Source organism: Silene latifolia, chromosome 11 (genome assembly GCF_048544455.1).
Source record: "Silene latifolia isolate original U9 population chromosome 11, ASM4854445v1, whole genome shotgun sequence".
NCBI lineage: Eukaryota > Viridiplantae > Streptophyta > Magnoliopsida > Caryophyllales > Caryophyllaceae > Silene > Silene latifolia.
Genome location: NC_133536.1, coordinates 20,987,026 through 21,005,786, shown reverse-complemented (window position 1 = coordinate 21,005,786; position 18,761 = coordinate 20,987,026). Strand labels below are relative to the sequence as shown.

At 39.1% G+C, this 18,761-nt stretch overlaps 1 protein-coding gene across 1 annotated transcript; it reads left to right on the top strand.

Annotated features, from left to right (window-relative positions):
• Window positions 1-9,930: 9,930 nt before the first annotated feature.
• LOC141611338 (putative late blight resistance protein homolog R1B-23) lies at window positions 9,931-16,127 on the top strand. The gene is made up of 3 exons (XM_074429857.1): window positions 9,931-10,103; window positions 11,372-14,522; window positions 14,684-16,127. The coding sequence occupies exons 2-3, from the start codon at window positions 11,425-11,427 to the stop codon at window positions 15,795-15,797; spliced, it is 4,212 nt and encodes a 1,403-aa protein (XP_074285958.1). The 5' UTR covers window positions 9,931-10,103; window positions 11,372-11,424; the 3' UTR covers window positions 15,798-16,127.
• The last annotated feature ends 2,634 nt before the right edge of the window (window positions 16,128-18,761 follow it).

Genomic DNA, 18,761 nt, shown 5'->3' with positions numbered 1-18,761 from the left:
TCGGCTTATAACGACGCCGCTCTTGTCGAATCGACAGATGAGACGGCGTCGGCTTATAACGACGCCGCTCTTGTCGAATCGACAGTATGAGACGGCGTCGGCTTATAACGATCGCCGCTCTTGTCGAATCGACAGTATGAGACAGCGTCGGCTTCTTATAACGATCGCCGCTCTTGTCGAATCGACAGATGAGACGGCGTCGCTTCTTCTTATAACGTTGCCGCTCTTGTCGAATCGACAGTATGAGACGGCGTCGGCTTCTTATAACGACTGCCGCTCTTGTCGAATCGACAGTATGAGACGGCGTCGGCTTCTTATAACGACTGCCGCTCTTGTCGAATCGACAGTATGAGACGGCGTCGGCTTCTTATAACGACTGCCGCTCTTGTCGAATCGACAACATGAGACGGCGTCGGCTTCTTTCTTCCTGCCAGTGATTTATGGGGAAAATGGACATCTTCATGGGAGACTTGGTTGATTTTACATTTGATATTAACATGCGTCGGGGTGCCCACAGCTGTTTTGGGCACCTCCGGCGCTATACAAGGTCTATCAGTTTCCTAATGCCTCATCAGAGGCGCTGTTCCCCCGTCAGCCGTCGGTTGCATCCATAAGGTCGCCCTTCGGTTGTGAGGATGAGCTTTTCCCCTTCTCCGACTGCTTCGCCACTTTGAGGGATTGCATGTTGCATCCTCTGGCAGATATCTGGATGTTGACCACCTCGTCCTTCTCGTCTTTGGAGACGAGCTTATGCGCTTCCCCCCGGTCCGAGACATACATTAGTGTCAGGGCCCGGATGGACATCACTGCGTCGGCATCGCTTAGAGTAACTCGGCCTATTAGGGCGTTGTAGGCGGATGAGCCGTTGATGACGACGAACTCGGCTAGGACATTCTTGGCCGCATTCCCCTCGCCGAACATCACCGGTAGTCTGATTGAACCCAGGGGTACCAGGCCAGCCCCGGAGAAGCTGTATAGTGGATGGGTGCAGGGGCTCAAGTCCTTGATTCTCAGGCCGAGGTCGTGGAAGCACTCCCTGAACATGATGTTCGTGTAGGCGCTGTGTCTATCGGACATCTCTTCACTAGGTGGTTGGATATGTCCAAGTTGACTACGAGTGGGTCGCCGTTTGGGGCGATGACTCCCTCGTAGTCCTTCCCTCCAATAGTCATATCGGGAATGCTGGAGGCGGTGGTCGCTGCGTTGGGCACAAAGTTGATGGCCGATACGGCTCGTTCAGTGCCGTTTGTGCCCATGAGCCGACCCACCGTTCTCGTTACCTCCGATGACTACATGGATAACTCCTATCCGTTGAAAAACGGATTTCTTATCCGCGCCGCCGGCGTCGTCTTCGGCCTTTGGCCACATACTTGTCGAGGCTCCCCTTCCGGATTAGCTCTTCAATGGCATTCTTCGATGCCAGCGATTGTCGATGAGGTGGCGGCGCAGCCGTGGTACTCGCAGATCGGTTCGAGTCACCGTCTCCTTTTGGCTTGGGAGGCCGTTCCCACTTCTGGCCCTCGCTTCTGCTTAGGGCGAAGACCTTGGCGGCCGATGCGACCAGAGGGGTTTTGTCATGGTAATGCCTTTGGTAAAACATTCCCGAACTGTCGCCGACGCCCGTCGAGCCCCGTTTCTTGGCAGATCTATCAGACCGTGACCTGTTATTGTCACGGCGTTTATCATCGGATCGTGACCTGTTATTGTCACGGCGCCTCTCATCCGGGCTATCATCCCGGCGGCTCTTCTTTTCTGAGGGCGCAGTCTCGCTGGGGCCTACCCAGGTCTTGTGGTAGTCTTCTACCTTGATGGCCTGGTCGGCCATCTTCCTCGCGGCGTCTAGGCCCAGGCCCCCGTGCTTGATGAGCTCGTCTTTTAAGTTTCCCTTTGGGAGGCCCTTCATCAGTGCGAAAGCCGCTAGTTCGGGATTGATTTCCCGAATCTGCTGGACCTTGCCGTCGAACCTCTTCATATAGCTTCGTAGAGACTCGCCCTCCTCCTGCTTGATAGTTAGGAGGTCCGACGTCTCCACGACCGTCCTTTTGTTACAAGAGTACTGGGCTAAGAAGGCGTCCTTTAGGTCGGCAAAACAAGATACCGAACCGTCGGGAAGCCCCTTGTACCGTTTTGAGCCATCCCATGCGAGTCGTTGGGAAAACTCGGCACCGGACCTCATCAGGCTGCTCCCATACCGACATGTAAGACTCGAAAGCCTCGGCGTGGTCGGTTGGGTCATTTGTCTCCTTTGTATGTGAACGCCAAGCAACTTGACTTGGTTGGCACGGCGGTGTCCAGGACATAATCACTGAGGGGCTGTTTGACCACGTGTCGGATGACACGCGGCGACCGACTCCTCGCGTTCCTAGTCCGGCTTCTCTCCTCGTAGCGAGAAGGACTTCTTCTCCGGCTCGGGCTTCTTCTCCGACTCTCCTGAGTCGGGCTTCGCTGGTTCTGGCGGGGTGTGCCTCGTCGGTTTTGCGGCGGCGATGTCCTCTCCCGAGTGCGAGAAGGACTTACGTTTACCACGACCACTTTGGGCTCCTCCGGCGTCTTGGTAGGGTCTGCTTCTCCCAGTGCTCCGTTCAAGTTTCTTGGAGTCACGTTCTGGGCCCTGGTCTCCTGGACGGCTTCCGCCGCTCGTGTCGGCGTGCCTATGTGAGCTGGTGTACTCCCAATTAGGTCCAGGAGTGTCTTCAGTTTTGCTACGTCAACCACCTGTCCCATGATGGTGACCTGGTTGGCGGGAGGCGGCGTGTCCGGTATTATCGGCATTCCGAATTCCGGTTGGACTACTCCGCCGGTGGAGGGTTGCACTACTCCAGAATGGTGAAATGTATCATCTTGGTGTAGCTCGGTTTCGTCGGTCACGACTACTTGTTGTTTTGACATCTTAGCTTTTTGGGTGGGTTTTGTTTTTGTTTTTGTTTTTGTTGTTTGGGAATGAATGTGTCTAGCTTCTAGTGTCCTTCCCCACAGACGGCGCCAATTGTTCCGGGTGTAATTCCAGAGCAGATGTTTGTTACCACTCGTAGCTAGTAGAATGATGTCCTTGCTTGAATCCTCCTTGCGGTCTCCTGAAACGATGAACAAACTGAGGGCTCGGCTTTGGCCGAGCGTACTCACTCCGACGCTCAAGTCAGTGAACTTAGAGAGAAGTTGTTGTAACTTGGCTAAGAGTATATTGTAGAGAGATAAGGAAGATATTACCAGATGAATAGTGGTTATTAGGTCAATTTGTGGATCCTTTCCTCAATGAAGGTTGAGGAGTATTTATAGGCATTCACCTTTTGTCACGTAGTGGCCAAGTGGCCAAGTGGCTATCAGGTGAAAAGACAGTTGTACCCTCGGCCGATGGACTGTGGCGGGCTCGCCGAGGGTCTTGGATATGAGTACGCGGATTTGTGTCCCGGTGGCTAGTTGTCCGGCCGAGACCCAGTGTGAGCCGATGGGCTCCATCGGCAAGACTGTCTAAGTCGTTGACTTTGCTGTGGATACCCTTGACCTTGCTCAATATGTTGACTTGGTCAGCGGTGCAGAATATGCCCCATCAAATATAGTAATAATAATAATAATAATAATAATAAATTAATATAATAATAATATTAATAATGATATCAATAAGAATATAAAATAAGAATAATAATATTAATGTTGAAATAAAGTAATCTGAACCGAACTGGACTGGATGAAGCTGAACTGAACTGAACTTAATGGAGCTGAGCTGAACTGTACTTGTTAGAACTGAAATTAAGTTCAAAAGAACAGGGCCTAAGTCATTAACAATTGGTTAATCAGTGTAGTGTACAATCCTAGTTTAGACCCCGTGCATTTTATGCACGGTAAGTATATATATATATATATATATATATATATATATATATATATATATATATATATATATATATATATATATATATATATATATATATAGGAATGGGATCATGTGAGTATACACTATCTTTTTGAGGATTGAGGATTTCATTACAATATCACAGGTTGTTCAATACAATATCACAGTTATTGAAACAATATCACATGAAAAAACAATTTGTGCAAAAAAAAAAAAAAAAAAATTTAAAAAAAAAAATTTTTTGGACAAGTCTAATTTTTTCGTGATATTGTATTGAAGAACCTGTAATATTGTATTCACTAATCCTCAATCCTCAAATATTTAGGAGTTCTCACAGGATCCCGACTCTATATATATATATATATATATATATATATATATATATATATATATATATATATATATATATATATATGGGCGGGTTCGAGGTATGAACTACCTTAACGTACGAACCGTACGAACTCACTAAAAACCAGTTTTTTTTTTTTTTTTTTTTTTTTTTTTTTTTTTTTTGAAGATACACTTTATTTGTTTATGAGATACACCTCTTATTCAGATACATATTATAACATATGTAGATACACTTTTTCCACACTAAAATTATAGATGCACTTTTACACTTTTTTAACACTAATTTTTTTTTTGTAGTTTTAAGACAAACTCAAGATACATTTTATACTATTTGCGGATACATTTTATATTATATGCGGATACACTTTGTGTAAATTGTTACAAGTTTTACCACCAACTCTCGGATACGTTTCATGCTATTTGTGGATAAATTTTATTTTTTTGCGGATATGCAGTATAATACTTCTGGATACACATTGTATTACTACTAAATACCCATGTATTACTACTGGATACACATGTATCCCGTACTAATACCATGTATTACTACTAGATACACATGTATCCCGTACTAATACAATGTGTATCCGGGGTAGTATTTTGTGTATCCACGGCCCCATCTCCACCACGGCCCCACCACCACCACTGACACCGTCACCACTGCCACCACTGACACCGCCACCACTACCCCCACCCCCACCACCACCACCACCATAAAAACACCAAAAAATTATTTTATACCATATTACCACCACCATCACCACCGCTCCTCCCCCACGACCACCACCATATGCTCGACATCACCGCCACTCTTCCCGACCACCACCGACCCCGCCATCCGACAACCATAGACCTCCATTCGGTTAGGAATTTTTCTCCATCTGAGTGTTTTTCTTTTTTGCGAGCAGGAACATTTTCCGATTACAAATTTTTCAATAATAACCGCGGCAACTTCGGATTATTTAAAACTCCATTTAGATCTAAAATATTAATTTCCTTACCAACTCCACCATCAACTCCGGCAGGAGCTAGCCACCATCGTTGTTCCTCAGTTCATTTCCATACCTATTCTTCCACCTTTCATCACTTAATTTCCACACCCCAACAACCATCACCACCAACAACATTAAATCATCCGAAGGGAGTGAAGATTTAAAATATGAGATCTAAAAGAAAAAAAGGCGTATTTGTCAGGGATGCGCAAACATCAGATAAATTAGATAAATTAGTAGATCTGGTATTTGTAAATTAGTAGATCAGGTATTTGTAAATCAATTGCTTCAGAAATATACCAAAGTATAGAGGTTTAAAAGAGAATGCAGGTGATGTCAGTCGTCGCCGGAGTTGTCGTAGATGGTTGAGGTGTATGGTGGTAAAGTGATAAAGGTGAGAGAAAAGATGGGTTTATGCGTGAGGCAAAGAGATAGACGATGAAGACGGTGGTTTGGTGATGACGGCGGTGGTCTGATGATGATGGCGGTGGTCTGCCATGGGTGGAGATCGCGGTGGTGGTGGTGGATGAGAATGGAAGTCAGAGTTGATGTAATTTGTGTGGATAGAGCGTGAGAGAGGGAAGTCATATTGTGGGGTTTGGTTTTGGGCTGTTAAAATAGCTTTTTATGCAAGTTCGTACGGTTCGCACCGTAATTTGGTTCGCACGGGATCCGATTATATATATATATATATATATATATATATATATATATATATATATATATATATATATATATATATATATATATAAATTACTTATGAAATAGTGATATTTCATTAATTGCCCATATTTCTCGTATTGTATTTTGCTTTGTTGAAAATTAATCAAGATAATTGAGTAGTGTGTTGAAATTTATTTTAAACAAAATATTTTTTTACAAGTCTTTTTTTTAAATATAGTGTTGAAAAATAAAATATTTATCATTTTGGTTCGGAACGAAACTTAATTATCAAACTGGTGTCCAACTCGGCATGTAAATTCCAAACCTTATCTATCCTACCGAGTACCAGCGGCCATACATCCCTCTATTATTCTTAACTAGTATACTCACGCGAATGCGCGGTCTTTTAGATAGAAATATCAGAGAATTTAACAATTATACTATTGGTTAACTTCATTTGAAATTTAAATATAAAATTTACTATTAGTGATGTTTTATATTTAGATGTAGAAACCCAGTTACAATAGGTGGGTAACATTATAACTTAAAGAATAATTATATTAAGAGGTGGTATAGAGAAGGTTTAACACTTTTACTCCTAAGAAAATTGTCGGTCTTACTGGAACCATTTTGTTCACTTTGTTTCAAAAAAATATTGTGGTTATAACATTATATCCACTAAAAATATAATATAAGCGTGAAGTAATGACATTAGTAATACAATTAGATAAGATATGTGTTGTAATAATTAAACTTATGTACTTCATATATTTGTTAAATAACAAAATTAATCAAAATTTAAATATTCGCGTAGTATGTAAAAGGGATAGATATATTACGTGAAAGTGGAAGAAAAAAATATTTAATTCGTAAGTTTTTCATTTTAAAAGTAAAAATATCCTGGAATACTACATAAGTATGTATCAAAAGAAGAATAATACAATTATTTAGAATACAATTATTTAGAAGGGAAATGTTTCAATACGTAGCCATCATGTTAGATTTTAAAAATAATAAAGAGTAAATTTTTTTTTATCATGTCATACATATAATTAATGCAATTTCATTTACGACAAAATTAAAATATTCCCTCCACTTTTTAATATATGACGTTTTGCTTTTTCGAGGCGAGCCTTTGACTTTAATATTTACAAAAAAATATTTGGTAAAAAATTATAAAAATTAAACCATTAAATTACTTATGAAAAACTCTTTCATATGAGTATACATATCACTATATTTAACCATATAATTTGAGAGATATCGAAGAGAGAGGTGTGTGTCTCGAAATGTGAGAAAGTCATATATAGAAAATCAGAGGGAGTATCTTATTAATAGTCTATGCAAATTGAACAATATATTATATCATTTTTAAAACGGAATAGAGATATTTATTGTTTAGAAAGTATGACTCATTTGTAGATATGATATAGTGAAGTCTAATTATAGAATAAATCATTCAGGCGGAAATTTTTTACTAACCTCTCTTTTAGTATAAGGGGATGACAAACTTAAAACCCTCCCCCTCCGCAACCCACCCACCCCCACCAATCACCCCACCGTCATCAACCCCACATCCATATGTACAACCGCCACAACCACTAAATTTAGGGTTAAAATTGGCCTGGGGTAATGGTAATGGTAGGGTGATATGGGAAAGCGGTGGACATGGGAGGGGAGAGGGTAAAAGTGGTGGTAGCATTGGTGGGTTGGTTGTCGACGGTGGTCCGGCGCCGAGGGTAGTGGATGTGGTGGTGGTCCGGTGATTGAGTTGGCGTTGTGGTGGCCGGGTGAGAGGACAGAGATCGAATATTGAAAGGTGTTAGAGATGGTGGTTGATGACGAATGGCATTGGTTATTTTTAGGTTCGGGATTTGGCAATCCTAGATGGACACCATAATGATTAATAAGTTTCATTTCAACCCGAAACGACAATTTTTTTTTATTTTTAAACTATTTTAATAAAAGATTTTTTTTTATCCACAAAGTTAATAATTTTCATTTTTTAATTCTCTCAATTTATTTTGGTCAGAAATATAATAATATAGTGATTTACAGTTTTGTTTTATATGTTGTATGTGTCAATTTATTCTCAAATAATAGTATCAATGAAAAGATTGGGTTGTTTTATGAAAATAATCCAAACGATGTATGCTCGTCTTGTACCTCTCCCTTCATGTAACTTTTAACGGGTCCTTCATTTGATTTATTTGTTGAGAAAAATTTACCTTTAGAGAGAAAAAAATCGGCGCCAAAAATATTTTTTGACAGGAGTAAGGCCATGTTCTTTTGGATTGAAACGGATCTGATCTGAACTAAACCGAACTTATAGGATCTCGAATCGAATCGAACTAAATCGAATCGAACTTATAGGATCGAATCGAACTTGTAGGATCTCGAATCGAACTAAACTTATAGGATCCGAATCGAATCGAACTTATTGGTTCGAATCGAACTTATAGGATCGAACCGACTCGAACTTGTAGAATCTAATCAATCGAATCGAACTTATAGGATCGAATCGAATCGAACTTACACGATCCGAATTTTAATTAACTTAAATTAATTTAACTTAAATATTATAATAATAATAATAATTTATTATTATTATTATTGTTATTATTATTGTTGTTGTTGTTATTTTATTATTATTATTATTATTATTATTATTATTATTATTATTATTATTTATAAAATTGCAACTTTCGTTATTGTTATTATTATTATTATTATTATTATTATTATTATTATTATTATTTTATTATAAAAAAACGCAAATTTTTATTGAGATTAAACAAAATTTTTAGAAGAAATTATTGGGCAGCCAAGAGAGAATACTGATAAGAAAATATAGTCAAAAATACAAGGTAAGATAATAACATTTGTCCGCTTTGTATACATTGGTTTGTTCATACATTATACTATGGTTACACTACGATAAAAAATAATGAGAAGAGTGATAATTTTGTTTTAAAAATAATAATGTACTCCCTCCCATTCACAATAAACCTCCCATTTCATTTTGGCACAAATATTAAGGAAACACACTACCCACCATATAATTAAATTTCAACCACACAAATACACTACCCACCATACAATTAAATTTGAATCACACAAACACTTATCAAAAAAAGAAATAGGGAGGTTATTGTGAATAGACGGAAAAGGAAATAGGGAAGTTTATTTTGACTGGGAGGGAGTATATATGTATCGAATAATTAATAATATCAAATGTTTTTGCGTCGGTTTTTAAAAATTATACTCCGTATATAACTTTTCTAAACTGAATTTATAGGATCTGAACTTATAGGATCTAAACTGAATTTATAGGATCTGAATTGAACTGAACTCATAGAATCTGATCTGAACTGAACTTATAGGATCTAAACTGAACTGAACTGAACTGAACTTATAGGATCTGATATAAACTGAACTTATAGGATCTGAAGTGAATTCAAGTTAAGTGATTTAAGTCCAAAAGAATAAGATCTAAGACGATTATAATAATTTGGGCTCCATAGTTAAAATTAACCGTACACTTTATAGGAATCCATTTTTGAAATAATGGTCAAAAATAAAATATTTGTCGTTTTGGGTCGGTTTTGAAAATATTTGTCAAAATGGTGTCCACGTAGACTCGGGATTTCTGGACCTAAAACACGCCACTACAAATGGCGTGTTTATAATGAGTAGGGAAAGAAACTTCATTAAAAAATGGACTAAGACAAACACGCCATTGGGAATGGCGGGTTTCGGAGGGGAAACACGCCATCCCCTATGGCGTGTCTTGTGTAATTTTTTTTTTTTTTTTTTTTTTTTTTTTTTTTTTTTTAGTTTAGTCAGTTGAGTAAAAAAATTATTGTAAAGACACGCCACTACTAATGGCGTGTTTCCTTCACAAAACACGCCATTGGTAGTGGCGTGTTTCGGGTCTAGAAATCCCGAGCCTACGTGGACACCATTTTGACAAATATTTTCAAAACCGACCCAAAACGACAGATATTTTATTTTTGACCATTATTTCAAAAATGGACTCACTTTATAGAGGGAAAAAAAATCGGGAGAGAGAAAACCAAAAAAAAAAAAAATCCTAAAATGAGTAAAATCCTTTATTCGTCGGCGACTTCTCCGGTAGATTATGTAAGATCGCCGGCGAGGTTTCACCTGCTCTTTCTTTCTCATGCTCATCACCGACTTCCTCTGGACTTATTTGATTTTGATCGGATTTCTCTAAATCGAATCAGGTTTATTTGCCCCCTTTTGCATGTTACGGTTTTGGCTTCCGGTCATCAATATAAGAGCTCGTCTGACTTTGGCTGATTCATATTTGGTTCTGTTGTTTTGTGGTTGGTGTGATTAGTTTAGATTTGTTTTTCTGCTGTCTGTTGTTTTCATTTTATTCTTAGTTATTAAGGGTTATTGTTTTGTGTTGAGGGGTTTCAAGTTCTTACCTTCATGGTTTTTTATGCTTCTTTGGGGTTTTAAGAGTGTTGAATTATGAGCTTCATTAGCGTTTTTCATAAATTTCTTGCAATTTTTGCTTGCTTTCATGCTAATGATGGGTTTATGGAGGATGATGGGGGTTGAGGATGTTAGGCTGTTTTATGAATCTTCAGGGTCGCCTTTGTTTGTGGTTAAGGAGCTTAAAGACAAACAGAACGGTCTTTTTAAGCAGAATTATTTTGATAGGGCTGCAGCTTGTTACGACGAAGCTTGTAAACTTCTAAGTTTGAGTATTGGAGGCGAAAACGGTCAATCCTGACCTTGCTATTTCCCTTAATTCTAATCTTGCTGCATGTGCCCTTAAACTTGAAGAACATCAGGCTGTTGTGGATTTGTGCTCCATGATTTTGGAATTTGGATACATTTCCTCAGAACGTTAAGGCTCTATTTTGTATGGCAATCGCTTTTATAAAATTGAAAAGGTGGTAAATCCAAGAAATAAGGATGTCATAAGGAAATTAGATGTGGTTAAAGGCCATCTTCTCGTGAAGGAAAATGGTAAAAGAAGTTTGGAAGTTGGTCATGTGGTTGACGACTTGACGTGGATAGGACAAGTAATAAGAAGGAGGTTCATGTCTCTTAATCTTTTATGAGTTTTAGGGATTGAGATATGGTGTCCTATTTTTTAACTTAGGGTTTACTTTCATTCATATGTATAGCAAACAATTGCTAAATATTTTCCATGTTTCCGGGCAGTAGTCATAACCGTGGTCGATACTATCCGGATTTTTTATTACAGTACTAAATGTAACTCGGTTTATTGACAGAGTAATGCTAGACTGCTTCCTGTCTCTCCCTTCATCATACTTGTATTGTCTCAAAGTAACTCGGTTTATTGACAACTCCATCTTTAACCAATATTTATTCATAATATACACTTGTAGCTACAGTTTTGTACCAATAACATACGAAACTACGTGACAAAACTTAACAGATTTATCCGTCCGATAGATAATACTCCATATTTGCTGGAGCTTGGAGATAACTATGTTTTCTTATCCATACGCAGGTGATAGGCTGGATGTAATATCTGATCCTGGCTGACATATGGGATAAGCAAAAATGACTTTATACAGGAGAATATTGCAGGACTTAGACATAATAGAAGCAGATGTTGAGAGATTTTGTGGATCTTCAGCATACAATCTCGAAAGTAGAATTGAGTCGCTCAGGCATGGGTTGTTGTACATCATACCATATTGGGATTCGCGTCTTGGGGAGACATACTCTCTTAGACAACTAGAAGATTTTAAGAATGGGGATGAATTCATTGATTATTGGTTGCAAAAAGTGGATTGTAGCAACGAGTCCTCATGTGAAGAAAATGAGTGTCTCTGGCACATGGCCGATTACTTTTACTCATGTAGGAATGACTGGGTGAAATGCGCAGAGGGAGCGCTGGAAAGTCTGGAATATGTTCAGGATGTCGAGGAAGTAACTCTTTCAATGTCCGATAAGTTTACAACCATTAAACAAGAACTTGGAGTCTTGCTTTGTTTTCATAAGTCGATGGCGAATCGGAACTTAGAAAAGTTGGAAGAAATTAGGCCACTGACACATGATATGTCTAGGCTTATGGAAGACTATGCCCAGAGAGCTATGCGCATCTTTAAGCTACTGCCATTGATCAACGTAGATGGAAAGAGAGAAATTTCTACATTGGCGGAGGAGATAGCAAAATATGTAAAAGAGTGGCAAAATATTAGGTACTACAGACACCCGATTCTAACCATGGAAGACCCATGTGGACCCGAGTATGAAACTCTTGTCTGCGTCACTAATGATCTGCGATACATTGTGAGAACAATAATGCTTGATGTTCCTTACAATAAGAAATCGGACAGTAGTCACTTGGTAGCTCAAATGAACGATATTCAATGTGCACTTAGTCCTCCGTGGAGTAAAAAATTTGTGGAGAGTGGCATATCCTATGCCATTGCAAGAGATATATATACCTTGGCTGATGAGGCGAGTCATATATTTTCGGATGTCGACGAATATGGTACAAAAGATAGGAAAGAGAAGATTCCTCACATTAGAGATGTTGCCTGGAAGATATACATGAGATACAATCTTACTCCCAGTTGTATTGACGATTTCTTCAGATGTGCGAGGCTGATTTTGGAGGATAGTGTGTTACGTAATACTCTTGCTGCCAGATATATGAGGGAGCTCAGCGTACTCCACACATTTATCAAGGACACCGGAAATATGTTGCAACTAAGTATGAAGCTCAAGGATAAGTACCACCAAGTTCAACTAATCTCCTGTGACGCTTGGATGCGACTCTGGTCACTCTGCTTAAGAAAACTGAAGAGCAAAAAAGAATTTATTGCCCTTTCTCTTGACATCTTCGAAGATATTACAGCAAAGATGCCGCACCCTACTGATCTATTACTCGACTTGATCAAATATTTAGTCCAGATGCCTAAAGCTAATGAGCTTTTGCATGAGCTTCGCAGATCTCTTGTCACAGCTGAAGATGATAACCTATTTGTAAAATTAGTTTACTCCCTTGAGAAAAATGTTTTGAAAATTCCCAAGACGGAGGGAGTAGTTGATGTTGTTGAAGATGTTGAGGTTGAGGTCATCGAAGCAGCACACAATTATATCTTATTTTTCAGGGAATTTAAATATGATGCACGCTTTAGTCTGAAAGAAGGAGTCAAGGGCTTCAATGCATCGCTCAGACACGCTTATGAAGAATATACCAAGTTTCCATGCATGGAGCTGCCCATGTTTGAATTAGAGTTCTTTGATTTGCTAGTGAATCTGACAGAGTTTAAGGAAAGTGATACTTATATCCGAGATCAAATTGGAGTACTCCATGATGATTTATCTATTTTCTTTTCTTTTCTTCGACCTTATATAATGAGGCACGATAAACCAGAGGAAGTTAATCTGCTATGGACTCAGTTTACGAAACTGGGCCGCAAAGTGAACAATATGATACACACATTTGAGGAGTTTCCTCCATGGTATAATAAATTACGAGCTTTTTATGTCTCAGAAGAGGTTAAGCTTATCAAAGAAAATCTGTCGAAAATTTCCAAGACTGAAGTTGAGGGCTCAGGTGCTCGCACTGTAAACCATATGGAAAAAGGCCACACAACAGAACATTCCAAAGTTGAAGACCGCTTTGAGGAAGATAGACTAAGGGTGCAACTTACCACAGGGTCAACGAGTTTGGAGAAAATATCGATAGTTGGTATGCCTGGTTTAGGCAAGACAACCTTAGCCATGCGTCTATACAAAGATTGTGCCAAGTCTTTCCATGCTCATGCTTGGTGTTATGTTGGACAAGAGTTTCAAAGGAAAGAGCTTCTCCAAAACATCATAGGTCAGATTAGTGAGCGACCTAGCAGTGAAACCAATGTCATGAGGGTGGAAGATTTAGCTACACTCTTGAAGCAGTGTCTACGTCAAAAAAGGAACTATCTCATAGTCTTAGACGATGTATGGGATGCTGATGCTTGGGATGGTGTTTGGAAATGTTTTCCAACCTGCGACAATGGAGGTAAAATACTAATAACGAGCAGGTCCAACATCGTCGGAGAGAAAATTTGTGGTGATAGAAATGTAACAAATGTTATAAAACTCAGCCTCCTAAGTGCAGAAAAAAGTTGGCATCTATTGCAGAAGAAAGTATTTGGCACAAGGACTTGTCCTAAAAAATTAGGTGAAATTGGGAAAAGAATCGCAAAGAAATGTGGAGGGCTGCCACTTTCAATTGTTATGATAGCTGGAGTTCTTAAAAATAAAAATGAGACGGAAGATGGATGGAAGGAAATTGAACGGAGCCTGGATGGTCACCTCTTAACTGGGGGTTCTAGTACGCTAGAACTAAGTTATAGGCATCTATCAGTTGGCATGAAACAATGCTTTCTATATTGCGCAGCATTCTGTAAAGGTAAAGAAATCCCTAGGTCGAAACTGATACGACTATGGCTTGCAGAAAGATTCGTAGAGACTTCATATGAGCAGGAAAGCTTGGAAAGCGCTGCAGAGAAGTACTTGTGCGACCTAGTGGACAGAAGTTTGCTAATGGTTGCAAAAAGAGGTTCTGATCATCGAATTCAGACCTGCAGGATCCATGATTTGCTACTAGATTTTTGCATACAAAAAGCAAAAGCGGAGAAGTTCCTGTTCACATTGAACAGGTATGAGTTATTCCCTCGCTTTCATTACTTTAATTAGCTCGTCCATGGCTATGACAAAATGAAAAGAAGCAGTGAAATATACTCGACTGTTAGCCTCTCATACATATACATATTTTAAACTGTTTCTCTCGCTTGCATTGCTTATGTGTTTTACATTCCAGGTGGGATGAACCTGCGAGTTGTCAACAGCGTGGTCGCGTATGCTTTCGCTCAATTAGCGATCCGTGCATGCAATTTAAATTTGATGGATTAACACTGCTAAAACCGCGTTCCTTGATTTGCTCTTTAAGGGAACATGATCCAATGCAAAACTTCACGTTTGTGTTTGAGAATTTCAAATCACTTACTTTGCTGGATTTGGAAAAACCAGAAATGGGCAGAGACTTTTCTGCAGGTGTTGGAGAACTAACATTGTTGAGGTACTTGTCCCTAAGGGGTTCGATGAAAAGTATCCCATCATCAGTTAGTCGTCTCTTGAACCTTGAAACGCTCATTGTGAAAGGAACTCGCGGTGAAGTTGAGGTTCCTCACGCAATTTTCAATCTGAGCAAATTAAGGGATCTCCTGGTTGATAAACGTGCAAGAATCTGTGTGGGTCCGAGTAACGACAACTCTTTAAGTAGTCTTCAAAACTTCTCTACCCCAGTTCTTTCAGGGAGCATTGATGACCAGATAATTGTAAGGTTGCCAAATCTTCGAAAGCTAAGATGCATAGTATTGGAAAAGTCATTTGACTTGTCTATTCTTGATTGCCTTTGTCACCTTGAATCTTTGAAAGTGTTCTATCAAAGCTTGGGTTCATTTTGTGGCGAGCTTAGCTTTCCCTCGAACCTGTACAAGCTGACACTTTCTAGATTTCAGTTATCCTGGTTGGAAATAGAAAAGATTGCTGTTATGCTGCCTCGGCTTGAGATCCTCAAGTTACTGTTCAGAGCCGTTGCAGGGGAAAAATGGAGCACAGCTGCGACCTTCGAAAATCTGAAATACTTGAGAATGGAGGGGCTTAATATTAAAGAATGGGAAGCATCAGATGATAACTTTCCTAAGCTAGAGCGATTAGTTGTCCATCGATGCAAGTCGCTTGATAAAATTCCAGAAGAATTCGGAAACATGATATATCTAATGGGCATTGAAGCACACTGGTGTGATACCTCTCTCGTGAAGTCGGTTCTCAAGATCAAGAGAAAGCAGATTGATGAAGGAAGTATGAAGTTCGAGGCCATAATATATCCCACTGTGCTCGATCTTAGCGATGATGAAGAGCTCAGCGAGTAGATAACTCCCTCTCCCTGTTACCTCGTTTTCTGAAGGAATCACTAACATTAAAGAAACAAATTGATGAGTTGACGGATTCTGAACAGGAACTTTGTGCGTCAGGGTTTGCGGGTATTATATATTGTTGCAAGTTTTCCATTCACTTCCACATGAGTGATTCATGTCAACGTATTTCAAATTATTTTCGGATTTAGTTTTTGTTCTTGCATTGTAAACTTTGACCATTGTTTTATGACAATATACTAAAGTATATCCCAGTTTACGGAAACAGAGGAAGAATTTGAGGCACTGATTGTTAATCTTAAACTCATAATGTATTTGGTTAACAAAGAGTTATGGTATATGATGTGGCCATGGTACTGCTTAATGCAGTTATCGATTTCAGATAAAAAGAAAAAAAAAAGAAAAAAAAAGGAGAAAAATGCAATCGACTTGATGCCGAAACTAAATGGCAGCCATCAGGGACATTAAGGTAATCCACGATTTGTTGCAAGAGCTTACCGGATCAAATATGGATACTCTGTATTTGTTTCGGAAAGTTGCTCGAATCATTGCGTCCTCCCATGATTTTATTATTATACATACCATAGTGAAATCTTCTCCATAATGAATATCAAGAAGAGTTTAAGAACAATCCCTGAACTTGAAACCTCAGATTAGCAGATTAACTAGAAAAATATACTAAGGAATTTATGATGAGTTACGAGTATACCTTTTATTAAAATCAAGAGGGGAGAATTGCATAAAGTTAATCGTAGTATTATTGATTGTTCGTTCGTCGTTTGAATGATTATAATGGTACCATATTTATTTGGGTTTTTCTAACGTTTGCCCTAAGACACACATTAATAATCTATATGTGGAAATAAAAACAAAATAATATCACTAATTACGGTAAAAATGAGTTTATTGTTAAGATGTTTGATAGTAACATATGAGAATGCTTTGAACTGAGGATTTGAGGTTGTATACATCTGACCACTGGCCTTGCAACATATGGGAAGCATTATTGTAACAAGGTAATGTTGCCGTAACCTGTAACCTTTAGCATTTCGATTTGTTCAATCTGGATCAGTTGACATTAAGTTCAAATTCATTATCTGGATCTAGTGAAATTACATCCCAACTCCCAAGTCATTATTTGGGTCAAATACACAAGTCGCCCCAGCAACACTTGAATACATCTCAAGAGATTGAGTGGGTCATTCATTGAAGCTATAACGACAATGGATGTATGCAAGTGCGGAACCAGGAATCGTACGAACCTTTTTTTTTCCGCCCAATATAGTGATCTATCTGGATAATATAATACGGGCATATTAATTACGTCTTATAAAGTATGGGCCGGATATCTTAATTGTGTAGATACCCATTAGGTTACTAATGCATGATGGACGCATTAGATCGAGGAGACTATATATAAGTCACCTGGGTTATGGTCTCTGGTAGCACACAATAACCTAATCTCCCCGCATCCCATATGTGTGTCTACTAGAAGACCTAATCCTGAAGACCGTCCCTCCAGGCGGCTCATCCCAACCATTCGTCATGTAATCAGGTACGCTTCCGCATCTAATATTTACCGAATAATTTATTATGAAGTTTATGGTCTTTATTCGGATTAATTCTAACAAGTGGTATCAGAGCCACCTTCATATTAAATTATTTAGGACGATTTATTTTGGACTATTCGGCATTCTCACTATTGTGCGAAATCTATTAGGTTATTAGAAAATCAGTTGTTTATGTTAAATTGTGATTTCTCGCTCATATGTTGTTTGGATGGCTGCGGACGGAACTAAGATTTAAGAGTAAGTCTTGCTTAAAACGGGTTGGATTTTAAGACGGGTCGTTGTGTGAGAGGAAATGGGTAGAGGGGACAAAGGTGGGACCTCCCATGTGCTTCTCCACTCACCCTAAATGGGTATTTTGTGAGAGAATATGGTATCCGTCTTATTAATAAGACGGATACCTTGGTCTGAAATAAGAATTGGTGAAGATTTAATGCGTTATAGCTTTGCTAATTATTCTTGTTGTAAGCAAGTCCACATGTCGGATAACCTTTTTGGGGTTAATTTGGTGTGCCGTGTGTCTTCCAATTTTCTTTCGGTGATGGCAATAAAAATTGCAATTGAGATAACAAATCAATTATTAATTACTCCTATGTGATAAGATTTGAGTGGCATGGGAATTGTGAATTGTGTTTTGGTAAATTTCTACCAATTTAGGGTTAAAGTGACCGCTCTTTTTAGCCTCGTGACGGGGGGTTAAATTATATGTGATTTGTGACGGAATATGTATGTAATTAAGACGGAGTGGCGATATGAATAAAGTAAAGGACGAAATAAGGAAATAATGACACAAGAGATTTTGGTGACGCGGAAAACCCGATGTGGGAAACAACCGCGGGGGGAGTTGGAATCCCGCCAATATTCCACTATGTAATAATTTGAGTGCAAGTACAATATACAATTGTCCGGATCTGATGAAGAATAATATGTCCGGTGCATAAGAGAGACAGGCGGAGCATTAACCGGATGTCAGGGGTTTGAGGGTATATACGTATGTTACTTTGGTGCATGGCATTCATGGTGTAGTAATTGAGGTAATCATTAGCCAATGATTAAGGGGAATCTTTGGATGATTTATAAGGTAATTTGTTTTATGCGTGGGTTGTGCACAGGAGGAAAGTTAGGTGGTATACGCCGTCTTGTGTGAATGAATGGATCTCTTCTCTTGTTTGTCTTCCTTGTATTTATAGTGGATAAACCCTAGTGGGTTTATTAGGGTTCCCTACTCAATTACCTTGTTCCTCAAGGTAGAGTTTGGACTTTCCTTATTCAGAATACGGCAATAATTAGGATTTCCTTGTCTTACTCGGGATCTTATTAATATCTTAGTTTAAGTCGAACTCTTCTTTACCTGCTGTCCTTCCCCGAATTATTCTGCTTCCAGGCCTGCCTC